The sequence below is a fragment of the Lolium rigidum genome, chromosome 1, assembly GCF_022539505.1.
Source record: "Lolium rigidum isolate FL_2022 chromosome 1, APGP_CSIRO_Lrig_0.1, whole genome shotgun sequence".
Taxonomy (NCBI): domain Eukaryota; kingdom Viridiplantae; phylum Streptophyta; class Magnoliopsida; order Poales; family Poaceae; genus Lolium; species Lolium rigidum.
Window position 1 is genome coordinate 50,723,414 of NC_061508.1, and position 20,241 is coordinate 50,743,654.

At 40.1% G+C, this 20,241-nt stretch overlaps 3 protein-coding genes across 5 annotated transcripts in view; 2 read left to right on the plus strand and 1 right to left on the minus strand.

The window, feature by feature from the left end:
* Positions 1-2,031: 2,031 nt before the first annotated feature.
* On the plus strand, positions 2,032-6,282 carry LOC124685331 (histidine-containing phosphotransfer protein 1-like; the record flags this gene model as incomplete). The annotated part of the gene is given in 6 exon segments (XM_047219678.1): positions 2,032-2,090; positions 2,213-2,343; positions 2,440-2,508; positions 3,606-3,677; positions 5,043-5,115; positions 5,755-6,282. Coding segments are annotated over 6 exon segments (438 nt in total). The 3' UTR covers positions 5,797-6,282.
* Positions 6,283-6,509: 227 nt separating this feature from the next.
* Positions 6,510-20,241, plus strand: part of LOC124707715 (histidine-containing phosphotransfer protein 1-like) — a 56,115-nt gene continuing 42,383 nt past the window's right edge. The window contains exons 1-5 of the mRNA XM_047239393.1: positions 6,510-6,515; positions 6,638-6,678; positions 12,274-12,336; positions 12,458-12,588; positions 12,680-12,748. Of these exons, the coding sequence (XP_047095349.1) occupies positions 12,280-12,336; positions 12,458-12,588; positions 12,680-12,748 (257 nt within the window). The 5' untranslated portion in view covers positions 6,510-6,515; positions 6,638-6,678; positions 12,274-12,279. The remainder of the gene's footprint in view (positions 6,516-6,637; positions 6,679-12,273; positions 12,337-12,457; positions 12,589-12,679; positions 12,749-20,241) is intronic.
* LOC124685330 lies at positions 8,759-12,129 on the minus strand. Of its 3 annotated transcripts, XM_047219677.1 has the most exons (7): positions 12,034-12,129; positions 11,793-11,901; positions 11,607-11,672; positions 10,905-11,284; positions 10,518-10,810; positions 10,181-10,436; positions 8,759-10,073 (listed from the first exon to the last, which is right to left on the minus strand). In XM_047219677.1, exons 4-7 carry the CDS (start codon positions 11,274-11,276, stop codon positions 8,859-8,861), a joined length of 2,136 nt encoding a protein of 711 aa, XP_047075633.1. In that variant the 5' UTR covers positions 11,277-11,284; positions 11,607-11,672; positions 11,793-11,901; positions 12,034-12,129; the 3' UTR covers positions 8,759-8,858. The 3 variants fall into 3 exon arrangements, with proteins under 3 accessions (XP_047075633.1, XP_047075631.1, XP_047075632.1); XM_047219675.1 differs by having other exon boundaries at positions 11,793-12,123; XM_047219676.1 differs by having other exon boundaries at positions 11,607-12,115.

Here is a 20,241-nt window from a genome sequence, read left to right on the forward strand (position 1 = left end):
GAAGTTTGTTGGATCAATAAAAACAGTATATCCCTTAACCGTTTCCGATGCTTTGGTACACATATAAAAGGTGGATGCCCCATAGAAAACCATAACCTTCTCATTCTCCCCTTACACCCCCATCTCGAACCGGTCTAGCGACAACGCTCACACTAGTAGCAGAAGAGGCCAAGTGATGGGATCCTCCTCCAATTAGACTGATGTGGCCACCAATAGGACGAGGCCGATGAAAATGCATAGGGAAAATGTTTACTCAAGAGTAATAGTTATCACACTATTGTTTTACCTTGGTACATTGAATTTTGTTACTAACCAATGACTCTTTGCTTGACTTTTTACAGAAAATTCATAGATATATACTTAAGCATTAAAAATATTTAGCACGTATATTTTCTTCGTGTGTATGCTACTATAGGTAATCATGTGAAGTTCTGAACATATTTGAGAGGCGGAGCCCGTGTTTTTCAGGTTTAAATGCATAAAAACGACCTTTTCTGCAAACATATGAGTAAAACTGGTATCCAATAGAAGTACACCTGGATCTTGCCAATAAATTAATTACTCAAAATAAAAATAAGGAAAATAAGAAGTATCTAATGAATCTATCCCTACACATTTTAAGTACCAACCAAATTAAGTAGAAGCTTCTAATGATATATAAACAATCATCACCGTTTGAGGCTTATAAGGTATGCGATGAAAACTTTCCTACATCTAATCTTACATAAGGCTTAATGATCTTGCAAAAGTAAAAAATCTTAAACTAAATATTACAAAAGGAGAACCGTTTTTGCCGGTCGTTATTGAGCAATAATAAATTCTAAAATCAGAGAGGCAAACACATGCATCCAATGAAACTAGGCCTACATTTAACCAGTCAAATAGACATTCTTACTTGGGTCGACCACTCTCGTTCTCTCTCCCCGACCCTCCGAAACTTTTCACCTCCCTCTCCTAAGATCTGGGCCGCTAGGGCCCTCCCCTCTATTCTCATGCAGCCACTAGCGTCAAGTTGAGCGAGGGACTTTTCACTATACAACAATAGTAGGTGGGTATATGGTTTGTTTCCTATATAGAGTCTATTGCTATATCGCATCTGGTCTTTTTTCTCCTCCTTATGGTGCTTCGGTAGCTGATGCCATATGTGATGAGTAGCTTGGCTGCTAGAGACTTGATATTTCAGCTCAATGTGGTATGTGGATTCCACGACCGTGGCCAAGGTCCGAGTTCCCCTTTTGTTGCTTGTCGTGGCGACAAGGAAGAAGGGGGATTCGACGCCTGCTACTAGTGGTGGTCGAGACTGCAATTAGCGAGCAGTGGTGCTTTTCTCGAGAGTTTCCTCATGATGACGGATCCGTTGTCGTCCTTCGTGGCTAACAGACGACCACTCCCACCTTTAGCGTCAGCTACGCCTGCTTCTTCCAGCCAGCGCCTGATGAACTATTTCAACCTCTAGGCTGCCATGCCATTTCAGAGCCCCACATCAAGCTCCAACCTTCCCATCCCAAGTGGTTTCGTCCGAGGTGATGTTGTATTTGGCCGCGCTTAGTTGCAAAATCGTCTTGGTGGAGATGAAGGAAGACTTGATTGCTATTTTTAGTTTACTTCTAAGGCCATTTATGCAAACCGTAAGGGCTTATTTATATTTTAATATTTTCATGAGGCCCTATATGTAACACGATAATCAATAAGTTGTTGCTCCTTGGAACTGTTCCCCTGCTGAAAAGAAAAAAAAACCCAGTCACCAAATGAACTAATGGCCTAAATGATATATTAAATTAATTTAAATAAAAACCAAAGCTTGGCATTTTCAGATAAGAAAAGAAGTTTGTTATGAGAAAAAAATGGAGCAATAAAAAGGAGGAAGAGTGCGGCCGTCCACTTCCAACTGCGGTGGGGGACTCGTGAATCCAATTCCCCACCCACCCAGCACAATTCACAATCAATCCAGTCCTACTCCTATTCCCGCAGCTTCCTCTGCCTCCTCTCCCCTTTCTTTGCTTCCTCCCCGCTAGCTCCAGTCCTCGTTTCGGGTAGCCATGGCGGCCGCGATGCAACTCAACACCCTCATGTCCAACATGTTCGCCACGGTGAGCGCCTTACTCTTTCCTTGCCATTTGAGCGGAATTTTAGTTTCTCCGGAGCAGGCCCGATAGGAAAGTGTTGGGGAATTTGATGCTTTTTTGCTTTGTCGTTGCTTTGCTGGGGTTAGGGTTTGCTGGACGATCAGTTCCAGCAGCTGCAGATGCTCCAGGACCCGAGCGCACCGGACTTCGTTGCCGAGGTCGTCACGCTCTTCTGCGAGGACGGCGAGCGGATCATCGGCGAGCTCGCCAAACTGCTGTACGTGTGCTTCCTCTCCTCGCCCGCTTGCCATGTCCTGTTTGATCAGATGTTTGATTCTTTGCTTGGGGATTTGGTCGCTGTGTGCGTGTGCAGGGATAAGCCAGCTGTGGACTTCGACAAGGTGGATGCTTTTGTGCATCAGCTCAAGGGCAGCAGTGCAAGGTGAGGCTCTTTTCTTTTATGTCTTGTTCATATGTGTTCCTGCAGTAGCATAGGAACGATGGCTGTTGCTGGTGACGCAAATCGGGTGTTAGATCCCCGTAGAACGGAAGGAGGTAGATTCATTGTAAGGCGTCCCAGTCATCTTGGGGGAGAATCATCGCCCAATTCATCTTTGTACTTGTTTTATGCAGTAGATCCGGCGAACGTGATCCATTTCTCGTATCGATAGGATGGCCCAAGAGTATAGATTGGCATAGTTCCATTATGAGTGGCGTTTCCGATCAATATGTGGCGTGACGAGATCTGTTTGTCGTTTGTAGTGATTTATCATGTACATCCGACAAACTTGATCCGCTCCGTACACGTTGGTGGCATCTTCCAATTAATTTGGGGAGAGGTTGACATCCTTTTGGCCGTTGTACTGTTTATAATTTAGATACGGCAGATCGTTTTGATGTTTTACTGTTTTGTGATTTAGATCCGACAAAACGACAGTTTGGCTGTCTTACTGTTTTTTATGTTTAGCCACTGTACTGCTTTATGGTTTAGATCTGACAAATCATTTTGTCGTTGTACTCTCTGTCACTTATAACCTACAAACCATTTAGCCGTTGTAGACCCAACAAACTGTTCTTCCAATTAAATTTTGAGGGGTTGACATTGTCGTGTTTTAAACTAGTTAGGATAGTTTTGCACGCTCCGCCTTTGTTTCGGACCAAAAATAGCAAATCCTTTTGTTTTTTTGTTTGTTTTGGGGATTTGTTGCGATGGTATAGGTTCACAAACCATGGTATTTGTAGTTTCATGCATAAGATTTGCTAGAGTTAAACATTAAATATTTATGGAAATAAATTATTATAGAAAGTTATTTTATTATGCTTAGAAACTAGTAATATTGTTGTGCTTAGGAACTCAAATTATTATGCACAAACTTCACTTAAGATTCAGTTACGTTTGTGGTGTTCATGTGATTTCTATGGAATCGAAGTTTGTAAGCCTATGAGTCCACATGTCTTTGCTTACCCTGGGCTTTCTTACATGTTTCCTTAAAGAAATTTGGTGGTAGTTTCTTAATCGTATAGCATTGCATGTTGCAGTGTTGGTGCTCAGAGAGTGAAGAATACCTGCATTCAGTTCCGTGAGTTTTGTCAGGGGAAGAGCAGAGATGGGTTAGTACCTTGTATCATTATGTCACAATATTGTACTTTCTATCATTGTCTTTGAAATCTTCATACTAAATGTGGGTTAGCGTGATCGTCCTTGTTATTAGTGTTATGAGAACTGAATGCTAGCTCAGTGGCAAGGCTAGCGAGTGCGCAGCCAGCCCACCCGGGTTTGAATCCCCACCTAGCGGTAGTTTCGCTGGGAGGGGCGGGCTAAAAACCGGGTTATCATCCATAGCGTCCATCTGGGAGACTCTCATCCTACCTAACAACGTATAGCCAAGGGAGGGATCATTCCCCCATTGGTCAACGTTATTAGTGTTATCAGGGTATTTATCAATAGAGAAAATCCCCAATTTAGTCTATGAAGTTGCCCTGGATGTGCATTTTGGTCACGAACTTGCAAATTGTGAATTCTGGGTCAGGAAGTTGCCCCGCACGAGGGCTTTGGTTACTCTGTCATGCTGGCCGTTAGTTTGCTGACATGGTCAAATGTTTTTTTTTCAAATTGCCCCCTAAAATTTGTTTTTTCTAATTTTTAGTCCTCGGTTTGACCTTTTGAGGGGGAGATTTGCAAAAAAGTTAGTTGGCCACATCAGCAAACTAACATTGGCTGTAAGAGAATGACCAAAACGCTCGCGCGGGGCAACTTCTTGACCCAAAATTCACGATTTGCAAGTTCGTGACCAAAGCACACATACGGGGCAACTTCATAGACCAAATTGGAGATTTTCTCTTATCAATACAATTGCATGTACATCGCTTTTGTAAACTGCTAAATTTGTTCAGTCTTTACAGACATAAAGATTTGGCTGACTCTACTGAGCTTGTTTGGGTTAGGATTGTAACTGTTCCAGTACACTTTCTACTCAATCGTATACTTTACGAATGCTATATATGTAGGAAACTATTCCAAAGCATGTTTACAGGACTGGCAGTATACCCCGTTTATTATAGCATTTAGATCTCTGAAAAGGAAACTAAGTTCCAACTTCTCTGAATATTGCACAACTATCTAGTAAATAAACATATAACTTCTGTGTTAATTTGGGCTCCACTGAAAATGTTTCGATCTGCCAGTTGATGTTAATTCTAGAACAGAGGCGTTGTTTTTTTGATACAGTTACCCTCGACTCTGTAGTTTATTTTCAGTGGAGCCAAGTGTATCTTTTGTAAGGAAGTATGTCCAGGGTGACATTCATAAGGCTCCACCTCAGCAACTGTTAAGATAATCCTGCCAGTACAAAAATTATTCTTAGGACGTCAAATTGTACCAGCCATGAGCATTTTTCAGTACTTATTAACATGCTCCTTCCGTGAGCTGGTAATGCAGAGGGGCTTCATAACTTACTTAACTGTTTTCCTTGTCAGGTGCCTGAAGACACTGGATGCTGTGAGGAATGATTTCTATGATCTGCGCAGCAAGTTTCAGACCATGCTTCAGGTATTATCTTTTTTTTTTCTGAAACCCGTGTCAAACTCGCAGTAGTATTGCAGTAAACTGGAGTTGCCATCTTTGAAGGAAATATTTTTTATTCCAATGTTCGCTTGTTTTGCAAAATATAACTAGAGAGAAGACAAGATGCTAATGGAATGGATTCAGTTAGTTTGCTGCAATACAACATACGAAAAGCATGTTAATGAAATGAATGCAGTTAGTTTGCCTGTCAGACGTTAAATTACTAGTGATAACTGCGGAAGATAAACAAACATGGACATTGCCATCTTCTTTTCTTTTTATGTAAATCTCTATGGCCTTTGCAGTGCTAAATTGTTAGTTGTACTCATAGACACCACTTGGTGTTTAGAGCAGTATTTAGGGCTACTGGAGACATGAGTTGAAAACTACTGTTTTGGGTATGTCTGATATCTGAATCTTAGCTTCATGTTGCTTGAAAAGGCCTCTCAATTTCCCACAGCATTGATAGACTTAATGTTTTGTTCTCTTATCTGGATGATGGACATAATCAGTACTGTCACTTAGTTCTTAACTCTTTCGTCGTTCTTAGTAACTTCATGTTCTTGTGATGCTAGTTTTTTTGTAATGGTTTAGGCAACTGACCAGTTCTGTTTTTCAATGCAGCTGGAGCAGCAGGTCCAGGCCTCCTTCTATCCTAAGCAGTAAGCTCGAACAACAGAGTGGGAATCGCATGTTCTGGCGGCACTGCTGCCTTTGAAGTCATAGAACATGCTCAACTAGCTTTTATCTTGGAGTCGTTTGCTTCTGTGTGGTCGTCCGTAGCTTCTTAGCAGCAAGCTGGTCATTTAGTGTCATCGATGTCTCTGTTACTGTTGGTAGTGTCGTTCTGAATTCTCAATGGTCAAATAACAATCATCTGCCGGCGCTTTGCGGATTGTCAGTGGTTAATCTGGCTGCTCAGTTCCAGCCAGTTTCTAGGTCGTAGGTCTGCAGTGTAATCTTGACATAGTCGTGCCTTGTTGGTCGGTGGATTGGCTGTGGTTGTATGTTGTGGAGAACATTGTGATGTTAATCTAATGTAAAGTTACTGTTTGTTGTTGGAAAAAATGTGTGTACCATGATACAGCATACAACATACAATTACTCAGTTCAAGTTATTTTCTATTTGATCCCAGGTGGGATTTAACATTATTCGCGATTTTGTCCCTTATGATTCTTCCAGAGTGCAGAAATAACATGCTGGTTCTGTGTTAGCGATATGGAAACAGTTCAATACCAGGACGAGGGAACATTGTCAGCAACAGGTACCTCTGCCTCCTTCGGAAAGACAAGAATGATTTGAGATTCAGAGATACTTATGTTGCTCTCCACACAAAAGATGAATACATGACCCTGTGCTTTTTTCTACAGATCACAGTTGGCAGGTAAGTGATGGACATGCTGGAAGACCAAGATCAAGTGCTCACCTGATGGAGAAGCTTTTGATGCTATATCTTTCTTTGATGTCTCTCACATCCCTTCTGCAATTTCTGGAACTTATTCATAGAGTCTGGCTCCACCATATCCCATCTCATCGAAATTCTGAAGGTGCACACTCTCTTTCGCCATCCCAGCTGCTATATCTACAGATGTTGAATTACTAGCTGCACATGTTTATTTTTTTCTTTGAGAAGTAGCTGGAGAGCTGTTAATTTCGTTCATCACAGGAGAGCTACTGCAAAAACCAAAGAGCCAAAAGGGTTGAAGAAAGGAAAACTTCCAGGGGCAGGCATCCTCCTTCTCAAAACATTAGTAGAAGCCTACCTACTCCATTAAGAAAAGAAGTAGAAGCCCATAACCTACCGTCCTGATTCCCCGTCCCGACTTCTGCACTGAAATAAGTCCATAACAAAAAAAAAGACTATTCTTGGTCACTCCTGGAGGGGGCGGAATCTACTTTTGCCGCACCATCCGTCTAGCCAGGGTAGCTGCCACTGCAGGTCGTGGCCATGGCCTGTCTGGTGTACTCAGCTCCACCATATAGTCTAGGACTAAATTTGTTCCACCACTTGCCACACTTGAGTGGGCCTTCACGGTTTATCCAGAAATTATTGATGGGCCTAGCCCAAAGTTCACCCTGGGAGGTCAATTTTTCGGATATCTAGCCAAAAATATATCTAATTTCTAGAAGTTTAAACGGACTGAACCACGGTGTTTTGGTCTTCCACCACACTGATTTCACATGAGAGATACTGGACTAGAAAGAAAGGAGCGGTTGTTGATATAGGAGCAGTAATGAGCACATCTGTAAACAAAAGATGCATGTATATAAAGACCGTGCAAATAGGCTGGCAGACGATTAGAAAAGCAAAGGTTGTGAGCTCTGCTGTCCGCTCCTTGGGTCTCTTGTCTTTTTTAGCCAAGGTTGCAAGCTATGATGTCTGGTCGTTGCTTGGCTTCAGACAAAACCAAGAAGGGTCTCTGGTCTTTGCACAACTGGACAAGAATATTAACTAGGTAGATGCCTGTATTTGCCAAGCTCCAGATATTTGGCACATGTAAATAAAAGAATATTGTTGTTGTATGAGCAGTAATGAGCACATGTGGAAACAAAAGATGCATGTATGTGACCATCCAAATAGGCTGGCAGGTGATTAGAAAAGTAAAGGTTGCAAGCTCTGCTGTCCGCTCGTTGGGTCTCTTGTCTTTTTAGCCAAGGTTGCAAGCTATGATTCCGGCCCATTGCTTTGCTTCAAACAAATCCAACAACCGTCTCCTGTCTTTGCACAATTAGACAAGATTAATTCGTCTCTAGTAATAAATACTAGCTCCAATTAATTGTTGAATACTGCTGGCATTTCTTTTGTCTCTAGTAATAAAGCAGTAGTAGAATTTGCAGACATGTATTCTTGCACTTCAAAGAAATTTCAAACATTGCTTACGTCATTCATGACAATAGATACTCAAGTTAATTGGGAACATACACGTATTATGCAATAAACCGATATTTTTCTAATAATAAATTAAGGAGATCTCTTCTTTAAATCACTGTGGAAGACAGGCTTATCTTTAGTCCCATAACAATCGACGCGGTTTAAGGCTTAAAAGTTATGAAATTAAACTCTTCCTACGCCCTGTCAATCATATAACTTAAGACTTAATGATCTCATAAAAATAAAACAACTAAAACTTAACATTCTGAAATGAGAACTGTTTCCCCATTTTTATTGCGCAAAAATATATTCTAATATTTGATAGGAAAATAAAAGGTATCCAATGAAACTATGCTTACATTTGACCAGTCAAATAGACAAAGGGCCTAAATGATCTAGTACAATAATTTAAAATTAAATCTAAACTTGGCATTTCTCAATGAGAAAAGGGTGTGTTATGACAAAAATAATAAATGGGAGACATAAATAGCAGGAAGAGGATAGCTGTCCACTTCCAACCATAGCTGCCATGTTTCCGGAACGGTGGGAACGGGGGACGGATTCGGGGTACGGGAGTCGGTGGCTGTCAAAACCAGGGAACGTAAGGGGTATACATCTCTGGACCGATCCCGTTTGATCGGGGACGCGATCCCATTTGATTCGGTACGGCGAATCCGGAACGATACTGTGGGACGAGGTACGTGAATCTAAACTAGTTGAGACGATAACCCCAGACATGATATTCAGTTAAGGTATACAGGAAGTACAGAACTGAACTTAACATTAAAATTTGAAATTCAGACAAACCAAAGTAACAAAATACTGAACTTAACATTAAAATTCGAAATTCGAAATTCAAGTCCTCCGAACTTTCCTTGGTGGTTCAACTTCAGCAGGTTCATCCTCCAAGCTAGCCCAACGCAGCTGCTCAAGCTTCAAGCTTGAATCCTCCAACAAACTATTATCAGGATCAACATCCCACTTATAATGTGGACCTGAATTATAGCCCTCTGAAAACCTTCTCTTAAGACGCTCATTTGCATGAATGTAGACAAGTTTATCAGCTGTCTTTGCGTTCAGAGGGTTTCTCTTCACACTATGTATGAATGAGTAGGTACTCCAGTTTCTTTCAGCAGAGGAGCTACTTATTGGTTGAGACAATACTTTCTTTGCCACCTCATTTAAATGTGGAGTTTGTGAACCATAATTGAACCACCAATCTATGGCATTCATAGTGGCAGCATCAGCTTGAACAACTGCCATTGCAAACAAACCTTTCTTCATTATAAAGGTGTTAAACTCCTCACGCAAAAGAGCAAACTCATTTTCATCTTCTGCGATTCTATTTAGAGCATCCATAACACCCTGGATAACCTCAGTGTCCTCGTTTGGAGCTTTCCTTTGACCACCACCAGGAGCAGGAGTTGCAAGATAGGCTTTATCATAATATTTTGGAGAAAGAGCAAAAGCTAAGCAATGAAATGGCCAGTTCATCTTTGCCCACCGCTCAATAATAATTGTCTCAACCTCATTCCAATCATTCCTGTGAGGGTTATCTTCCTTTGTCATGACTTCTTTTATTTGGCCAAGCATGTTGTCCATTTTTTCATATATGTCACCAGCTTTTGGACCTTCTCCATCGCTGAACTTGATCACCATATACAGTGGTTTTGTGATATCAAGGATGACTTGAACTTCATCCCAAAATATTTCATCCATAATATTTTTGACAATGGCATTTGCTGCATCTCTTGTTTGTCCATCAGAAGACTTAACCAACTCTTTCCACTTGTTTGTGACAACTGTAGTTGTAAGTGCCTCTCTCACGTCCATAAGCCTCTTCAGCAAAATATAATGGCTTGCAAATCTAGTTTTTGAGACTTTCAAAAGATCCAACTCGGAATTACCTCTAAAGAGATTTAGAAAGTGCTGGTGGTTCCTAAAGAACTTTACAGTTACTTTCGCAGTCTGATATGTATCAACCATCCAAGCAAACTTATTTGCAAAATCTTTGAACACTAGATTCAGTGTATGAACCACACATGGAGACCAGAATATATGCTTATGTACCTATCAAATAAAAAAGAGAAACGCAATTTATGAATACAGTAAAAGTCGATTGGATATATGTAACTGTAACTACTAAAATCAATGCAGCAAACTAGGAAAAAACATACCCTCTGAATTTCTCTTCCTGCAACTTTGCAATTAGATGCATTATCGGTGATGACTTGAAGAACATTGGACGGGCCAATCTCCTCAATGGCTTGCAATAAGAATTGTGCAATGGCTTCACCTGTCTTCACTTCTCCGGAGAAGTCTTCAGCGTATAGAAACATTGAACCACGACTATTTGAGGCCATGACATTTATTAATGGTTTGTTCTTCATATTTGTCCATCCATCAGAAACAACAGAAACACCATGGGTATACCTATATAAAATATATAACTGAAGTCTTAAGCTATATTTTTTAGAAAAAACAAATAACTGAGACACCATGTTGGAGACTTACCATGTATCTCTGACTGGAGCTAAGTCACTCTCCACCTTTCTTTTACATGCATCTAGAAGGGTAGTCCTGGCCTTCTCATAGCCAGGAGGTTTGTATCCCTTTGGTGCTTTCTGGATGGCTGCTACCATTTCATAATACTGTGGACTTCTTAACACATTGAAGGGAATTCCATTAGCACAAAGGAACATCATGATCTGCACGTCCACTGCATCTCTTTCCATCCCAGCAAAGGCTTTCTCTAATGGCTTGGTTGGCACCGAGCCTGAAGGTTGTCCTTTCTCAGCTTTGTGATACTGTTCAGAAATCAAACAAATGAAAGAATCATAAGTCTGCAAATGGATGTGCTGTATGGATATCTTTTCAGAAAAGCATGTGCATTAAATTTACCTTGTCATATATTTTCTTATATTTGGCACGATCATTTGCGACAGAGCAGCGCCCAATCTGTGGTGGCTTGCCAGGTCCAGGACCAAAGAAGTGGTGACGAATTCTTGTATAACTACTTGTAAATTTCTTATTACAATGCTTGCATCTCCATGGTCTTGATCCACCAGAGTTCTTCGCTTTGGGTCCATCGAGAAGAACTACCTCATCATGAAGGGGTTTAGCAACTTTTATACTACCTTGGTCGGCTGAATCATCTTCTTCTTCGGCTGACTCATCACCAGAATTGCCAAGATCAGCATCAGCTCCATCACCGTGAGTCTCTTCGACATCATTCTCATCATCTAGTTGCTTACGTTTCGACCCAAACGCCATTGCAATCTCTGAATAATGAACATGTTAATAGATATATTACATTTTCACTCACATAAGACAGTAAATAGAATTGCTAGTTTACAATCTACAAGATAGAGCATTACTAGTTTCCAATCTAATTTATAAAACATAAGACAGAAAATAACATGATTCATATGAGCCCAATCTAAGTGGATTATAATTTATAACTACCAGCATTACTAGTTTACAACTAAACAAATGGTAATTTGTGTAATTCGCTCAAACAAAAGAACTCCATTAAGCAATCAAGCATGTATGAATATCAATCCAAAATTATACCGTAATTGTTAGCTTGAGGTATGGGTGTACCTGAATCTCAAGGTCGTCAGAACTGGGATCTGAAGTTGAACTTCTGAAGCTCAAGGTCGCCAGCGCCTACAGAAAAGGAAGGAGAGAAATGTTCAAAGAATAAGATCAAATCCATGAAAGAATAGTAGAAACCAGACTCGAAATCATTGGGATTTAGGAACCATCAGATTGGGACGAGATTCAGACCTGGTTCAGCTGCAACTCCTCTGTTAGGGGAGAAATCCATCCAACGGAAGCTCTTATAGAGGAAGGGATCGTGATTTCATTGATTACCATGCTGGAACGAGGAGTCAATCTGGGAGAACGAGGAGTCGTTTTGGGAGACGAAAGAAACGGCGGCCGTGGGTGATTAATCAAGTGCTGGGGACTTAATACGGAACTGAATCGTAGCTTTTATTTGGGGACGCGAATCTAAGATGAATCTTACCGAATCCTACCTCGTTCCCGACTCCGATTCTGGGTCGCTGAATCCGGAACGTGGGACGGACCACCGTTCCCCGTTTCCGGCTGCTATGCTTCCAACCTGCGGTGTGTGTGTGTGTGTGTGTAAGTTGGGTGGCTTGGGAGTCCAATTCCCCTATATATACCACACCCTGTCAGTCCCAATCACCATCCATTCTACTGTTCCCGCATCGCTCCTCCTCACTAGCTCGAGTCCTCTCTTCAGGTAGCCATGGCGGCTGTGATGAAGCTCGACACCCTTGGTTATGCAGCCAGGATGTTCAGCAGGGTGAGCGCTTAACTATTTCATTGCCATCTGTGCTGAGTTTTAGTTTCTCCTTAGGTGATGGGTAACTTGATAGTGTTGGAGAATTTGATGTTCTTGCTTTGCGTTTATTTTTCTGGGTCAGCGTTTGTTGGACGAGCAGTTCCAGCAGCTGCTTCTGCTCCAGGATGGGAGAGAAGAGAATCTCGTTGCCAAGATCGTCACCCTCTTCTGCCAGGAAGCCGAGCGGATCATTGGCGAGCTCTCTATGCAGCTGTAAGTATGCTTTCTCTGCTGGCTATCTTGCGATGTTCTGTGTAATCAGCTGTTTGATTCTTTGCTTGAGGATCGGTTGCTGTGTGTGCAGGGACAAGCCATGTGTGAACTTCGAAGAGGTGGCTGCTTTTGCGGATAAGCTTGAGGGGAGCAGTGCATGGTGAGGCTCTTTTCTTTGTCTTTTATGTCCTGTACTAGCATATGCGTTTCTGCAATAGCATAGGAGTGATGGTTGTTGGTAGTGGCGCAAATCGGGTATTATAACCCCGTAGATTTTTCTTGACCATGCTATATCCCATAGATTGGAAGGAGGTTGATTCTTTGTAAGGTGTAAGGTCACCTTGGGGGAGACTTATCGTCGTTTTGATCATCAGTGTTTTATGAAGTAGATCTAGCAAACTCTATCCATTTCACGTATTATTGCATTACTATTGGCGCTTCCGATCCATATGGGGAGGGATGGGGCTGGTTTGTCCCTTGTAGTGACTCATCATGTACATCTTTGTTCCATACACATCAGTGGCATCTTCCAAGTAATTCGGGGAGAAGTTGAGACCCATTAGGCCGTTGTACCGTTTCATGGTTTAGATCCGACAAATCATTTGTCATTTTACAGTTTTGTGATTTAAATACGACCAATCATTTTATCGCTGTACTGTTTTATGATTTGGATCTGACAAACCGTTTGGCTGATGTAGGTTCAGCAAACCGTCTGGCCGTTCTAGGGATTTTATCGTTTAGATCCAGCAAATCATTTTTCTGTTTTAGCATTTCATGATTTAGATACGACAAATCATTCCATTTGGTCGTTGTAGATACGACAAACCGTTTGGCTGTTTTGCTGTTCTACATGGTTGAGATCCCACAAACCGTTTAGCCATTGTGCTGGTTTATGGTTTAGCCATTGTGCTGGTTTATGCTTTATATCTGACATATATGAGCTGCTTTGCACAAATCGAATAGCTTAAGGAGTAGCACTCCAGAACCTCCCAAGTCAATTGTTTCTTCCAATTATTTTTGGAGGGGTTGATATTGGATCTGCCATTGTAGTGTAGTTTTAAAATACATAGGGTAGTTTTGCATGTTTCCTCTTTGCTTCACACAAAAATAGCAAATATTTGTTTTTGGGTTTTGGGTGTTTGTTGTGCTGGTATAGGTTTCGAAACCATTGTTTTTGTAGTTTGTAAGCATGATAAAATTAGTTTATATAATATTTTTTATTACCATGAATATTTATTCTTTAACTCGAGCAAATCTGATAATGAAACTATAAAAACCATGGTTTGGGAACTTATACCAGCCCAACAAACCCCCAAAGCTATTTGTTATTTTTATGTGAAACAAAGGCGAAACATGCAAAACTAACCTATCTATTTTAAAAATACACTACAATGGAAGATCCAATGTCAACCCGTCCAAAAAATAATTGGAAGAAACACTTGACATGGGAGAATATGAAGTGCTACTCCTTGAGTTATCCGATGTGTACGAAGCATCTCAGCATCTCATATATATATGTAACCAGCACAATGGCTAAACGGTTTGTAGGATCTCAACCATAGAATAATAAAACAGCCAAATGGTTTCTTCGTATCTACAGCCACCAAATGGTTTTTCGGGTAAGATAAAATAGTACAAGGAGAGTGATTTGTCGTATCTAAATCATGAAATGGTGGAACATCCAAATGGTTTGCCGGATCTAAACGATAAAACCCTAAAATGGCTAAACAGTTTGTCGAACCAACAACAGTCAAACGTTTGTCAGATATAAACCATAAAATAGTACAACAACAAAATGATTGGTCATATTTAAATTACAAAACAACAAAAGGAAAAATAATTTGTCAGATCTAAACCATGAAACGGTAAAAAGGCCAAACTGATCTCAACTTCTCCCCAAATTATTTGTAAGATGCCAGTGATGTGTACGGAATAGAGATGTACATGATTAATCACTTCAAAGGGACAAACCGATATCATCCCTCCTCAAATGGATCGGAAGTGCAGTCGTAATTCAACAATACGTGAAATGGATAGAGTTTGCCGGATCTACTTCATATAACACTAAGATGGTAAAACACTGATAAGTCTCCCCCAAGATGACCTTACACCTTACAAAGACTACCTACTTCCAATCTTTTAGCATGGTCAAGAAAAATCTATGGGGATATAATACCCGATTTGCGCCACTAATAACAACCATCACTCCTATGCTATTGCAGAAACGCATATGGTAGTACGGCCCATAAAAGACAAAGGAAAGAGCCACATTATGCGCAAAAGCATCCGCCTTGTCGAAGTTCACACATAGCTTATTCATGCACACACAACAACTAAACCACATGCATAGAATCAAACAACTGATCACATAGAACATGGCAAGTGAGCTGGCAGAGGAAGCACACTTATAGCTGCATATCGATCTCGCCAATGATCCGCTCGCCTTCCTTGTAGAAGAGGGTAATGATCTTGGCAACGAAGTTTGGCTCGCTCTCGTCCTGAAGCAGATATAGCTGTTGGAACTAATCATCCAACAAACCCTAACCCAGCAAAATAAACACAAAACAAAAAACATCAAATTCCTCAACAATATAGAGTTACCCATCCGCCTAAGGACAAACTAAAACTTCGCACAGATGGCAATGAAATAGTAAAGCCCTTATCGTGCCGAACATGCTGTCTGCATAACCAAGGATGTTGAACTCCACCGTGGCTACCTGAAGCGAGAAATTGAGCTAGCAAGTAGGAAGTAAGCGAGGATAAGAGGGTGATGCAGGAACAATAGTATAAATGGATGGTGATTGGGACTGACCGGGTGTGGTATATATAGGGGAATTGGACTACCAAGCCACCCAACTTAAACACACACACATCGCAGGTTAGAAGTTGACACCTATCCTCTTCATGCTATTTATTGCTCATTATTTTTGTCATAACACACCCCTTTCTCACTGAGAAATGCAAAGTTTGGATTTAATTTTGAACTATTGTTAGATCATTTAGTCCCTTAGTATATTTGATTGGTCGAATGTAGGCATTGTTTCATTGGATACCTTTAATTTGCCTATCTCAATGTAGAATATACTTTTGGGCAATAGTAATGGGAAAACGGTTCTCATTTGAGAACGGTGAGTTTTAATTGTTTATACCAAGTTATACTTTCATTGGAGGATACCTCTTGTGTAGTAGCTTTATTCACTTGTTCATAGCAAAGAGGTAGTTTTATTATGCAGTTAAATCTAAAGAACACATGCTCCATCTTTCAAAGCGCGTCAACATGATTATTAATATACACATGAAACATATGCATGTGCTAAATATCGTGAATGGTTAGATATTTCTATATTTTATGGCTCTGCTATAACATTTCGAACTAAGATTCATCAATTAGGATAATGAGATAAAAAAAAGTGTAGATGACACAAAAAAAAAGTACAAGAGTATAGATGAAGTGACTACCATGTCTTGTTTCAACATGACATGTATCAGAGAATGAGGCAGATAGAGCAATGTGTGCAGCCAAACAAAATTTTGTTTTGCACCCAACTAATTCAAGTCCGGACTCAGATTGTGGGCTTGTTTTGTCATAGAGAAATCAGGATGGGGTGCCCATCTCATGGCGGCGATACAATTACAGTGATGTGTTTTGTCCCGACACGACAATCGTGTGATGTTGTCTAAATTACTGTAACAGGCCGACATGTGCATGACATGTGAGTGGGAAAAAAATGTTCAATTAAGAACATAGTAGCTAGATTGTTGGGGGTTGTAATCGGTTCCTATTAGAAATACGATAATATCTGTAAAACATGAGCATCAAATTGAACTGACCGTACAATATCTACTACCACTGAGGGAACTTTTTCTAATTCAATTCACACATTTAAATTCATCACAATCACATTTTCTATTATTTATAAACGCTGCAAAAATATTATAATAGGTATTTCTTTGTAATAGATAAAGTCTCATGGTTTATTTATCATTATGAACATATCATGATAGACATCATGGTGACCAAATAAGAGCTACAAACAGAAATATTCACCTCGCAAGAAATTACGTATGATTTTGAACCAATCAAAAATTATATGATCATGCAAAGGTAGAAATGAATGGGACTAAAGATAAACCTTTCTTCCACAATGAATTAAGGAAAATATATTTTTGATTTATCATTCGAAAAAAATCAATTAATGTTGGGATTAGTGGTTTATTATTATATAATTTATTTGATGGATGGGGCTAGCTTTAAGGATCACCCTTCATATTTTCCTTTTCATTTTTTTGGAGGCTTTAAATTACTACAGTCTAACTCATTGAAAGCACAAGGATAAAAGGTGAAAAGTGCAATGTATCTATTCATTTCAAATGGCAACTGGCATGCATATGTCCAAAATGAGGTGAGTACAAAATACGTGTCTGCTGTCATTAATGGACGCAGGGTATTGCATGCACATGTATACTAACGTATGTTCCCAATTAACTTGACTATCTATATTGTCATGAATGACGTAAGGAATTTTTGAATTTTCTTTGAAGTGCACGAATAGATGTGTGTGAATTCTACTACTGCTTTATTACTAGAGACAAAATGCCAGCAGTACGAGTATTTGGAGCTTGGCATATATAGGCTTCTACCTAGTTAATAATCTTGTCCAATTGTGCAAAGACAGGAGACGGTTGTTGGATTTGTCTGAAGCAAAGGAATGAGCCGGCATCATAGCTTGCAACCTTGGCTAAAAAGACGAGAGACCAAACGAGCGGACAGCAGAGCAAAAACTATTACAGACAGGTTAATGACACATACCACTGACGGATCACAATTGGGCCTAGGCTGCTCAGTACTGACATAACACCACTGGCATGCGACATTACTGATTGGTTCTTACTTGTGGCGGTCAGTACTTCTTATGCTCGATCTTTTGCCTTTTTGGGCCATTTATACTTCCTAAACAAGTCGATAGAAATGAGGATGTGCTGGATTATGGCAATGAATTAGTGATATAAGTAGTCAATAAAATAATTAAAATCTAAGAAAAGACAGGGATGCGTTGGTGAAGCTATGATCGGTTGGCTTGATGGGGTGGCCGCCGCTTCGCCCGATTTCTGCAACGGCCACTGGGACGTGTTTTTCTCCTAAAAAATGCACCCACACTAGTGTATAGAATATCCTATGTACCTTTCTTTGCTAGTTTAAGAAACAACATTTTTCTGCTAATACATCAGCTTCAGCATTTGCATTTCTACTGGTGCTATGATATCTTTGCCTTATTGCATATACACATGCTTCTTGAATTGGTAGCAGAGTAGGCTTCGTTTGCCTCTCAGTATGAATTGGAGCAAGTGACATGAGGAGAATCGAGAGCTTTGCTTGTGTAGCCGTTTCAGAAGAGGCAGCCAGAGATCACGTGTGCAGCCAAATGGGAAAATGTCTGCACTTAGACAATTCAGTTCTATGCTCAGATTACAGTGGTTGCAGGCTTATGGCAGCAATTGCAATGACTGTTCTTCAGCGATTCTTCCGTCACGACGATGTTCCTCAGTGATGCTTCTGGTAGCATAAAAAAGCTTCCAGAAGTTGATCTCGGGCTTCCACTATATCATCACTTACATGCAAACTTAGGGGTACAATATATTGTAAATAAAGCATCCAAGTTTTTCGGTATCCTCCATGTCGACAGGTTGCTAAGAGTGTTCCCTCAACAGTTCATCTGGGTATTGAACTGATTCCATATACCAGCTAGCACAGAACCAGCATGATATTTGTGCACTCTAGAAGAATTCCTAGGCACGAAAATCACACCTGAGACTGAATCGAAAATAACTTGAGCTGAGGAATTCTACAGCTATAACATTTTCCCCAACACAACATAACTTGAAATTAGAATAACACCACAATGTTCTCCACAACAAACAACCACAGCCGATACACCGACTACGCATGACTCTGACGACATTACATTGCTTCTTCACTCCTACGACCGAAACTGGCTTGCCAGAACTGAGCAGCCAGATTAACCACTGACAATCCGCAAAACGACGGCGGATGATTCTTATTTGATCACTGAGAATTAAAAATGACACTGCCGATAGTAACACAGATATCGGTGATGCTAAATCGCCAGTTTGCCAATAAGCAGCTTCAGGCGACCTCACAGAAGCAAATGTTCTTCTACAAAGGCAATAGTGCCGTCACAACATGTGGCTCTCACTTTGTTGCTTCAGCTTCCTGCTGCTCCAGCTGCATTGGAAAACAAAATAGCAAGTCAGTTGCTTCAAGTCTATCAATGCTGTGAGAAATTGGGAGGTCAAAAATTCTAGTAAACTCTTAGTGCAACATGAACCTAGGATTCAGAATCACATATACCCAAAAAATTTCAGTCAACAAAGGTATTCAACTATGATTTCCAGTAGTCCTAAATACTGCTCTAGACACTAAGAGGTGCCAAGCATAGCACTGCAAATGCTACAGAGATTTACACAACAATAGATGAAGATGGCATGTGCAAGCTTGTTTATCTTCCACAGATGTTACTAGTAAGCCGTGTGCATCACCACGATGCAGAGGCTGGGGTCACATCCCCTTTTCCAAAAAAAAACAGATGTTACTAGTAATTTAATGTCTGTTAGGCAAGCTAACTGCGTTCATTTCATGATTTTCATTTGTTGTTATGCAGCAAACTAAGTGAATCCATTTGATTGCATCTTGTCTTTTGTCTAGTTCAATATTTTGTGTATAGAAAAATCATTGGAATACTTTTTTATTTTGAAAATGGCTACACCAGTTTAGTGCAATACTACTGAGAGTTCCACAGGTGTTTTAGAAAAAAAAACGGTAAATACCTAAAGCATAGCCTTAAACATGCCGCGCAGATCATAAAAAGCAGCCCTCAGAGCAGCCAGTATCTTCAGGCACCTGGCAAGGAAAACAGTTCAGTAAGTTGTGAAGCTCCTTTCCATAGCAGCTCACGAAAGGATCATATTCATAATTACTAAAAATTCAAATGGCTACTACAAATTTACTCCATAAGAATAAAATTGTCCACGAGAGAATTTTCTTAAAAGTTTGGGAAGGGAAGCCTTATGAATGTCCTCCTGAACATACTTCCTAAACAAAACATCGAGGGTTATACAAATAACAACTCTGTTCCGGAAGTAACATCAATTAGAGGATTGAAACATCAACCAGTTATAGGTTTATTTACTGCATAGCTGTGCAATATTCAGAGAAGATAGCGAAACTTAGTTTCACTTTTAAAGATATAAATGTTATTATAATTCCCTGTTAAGTAAAGAAGATCGAGGTGTTTTGAAACATGTGTAGTGGAAACGTTTTCTATATTTAGTATAACATTCTAAAAGTACACATTTGACTAGAAAATTGTACTGTTACACTCCTAACCCACCAAGCTTAGCAAAGTCAGCCAAATATTTCGTGACCTTATAGACTGAATATTTTATCAATTTATAAAAGCAATGAACATTCAATTGAATCGATAAATACTCTGACAAAATTAAAAATAAGGCCATTACATACAGTAGATAAGTAGATAAAACTAGGCAACATTCATTATCAAAATTTCTATAAGACGCTGATAGAAAATGCAATTCTATGACATAGTGATAGAAGATACTAACATATCTCTGCTC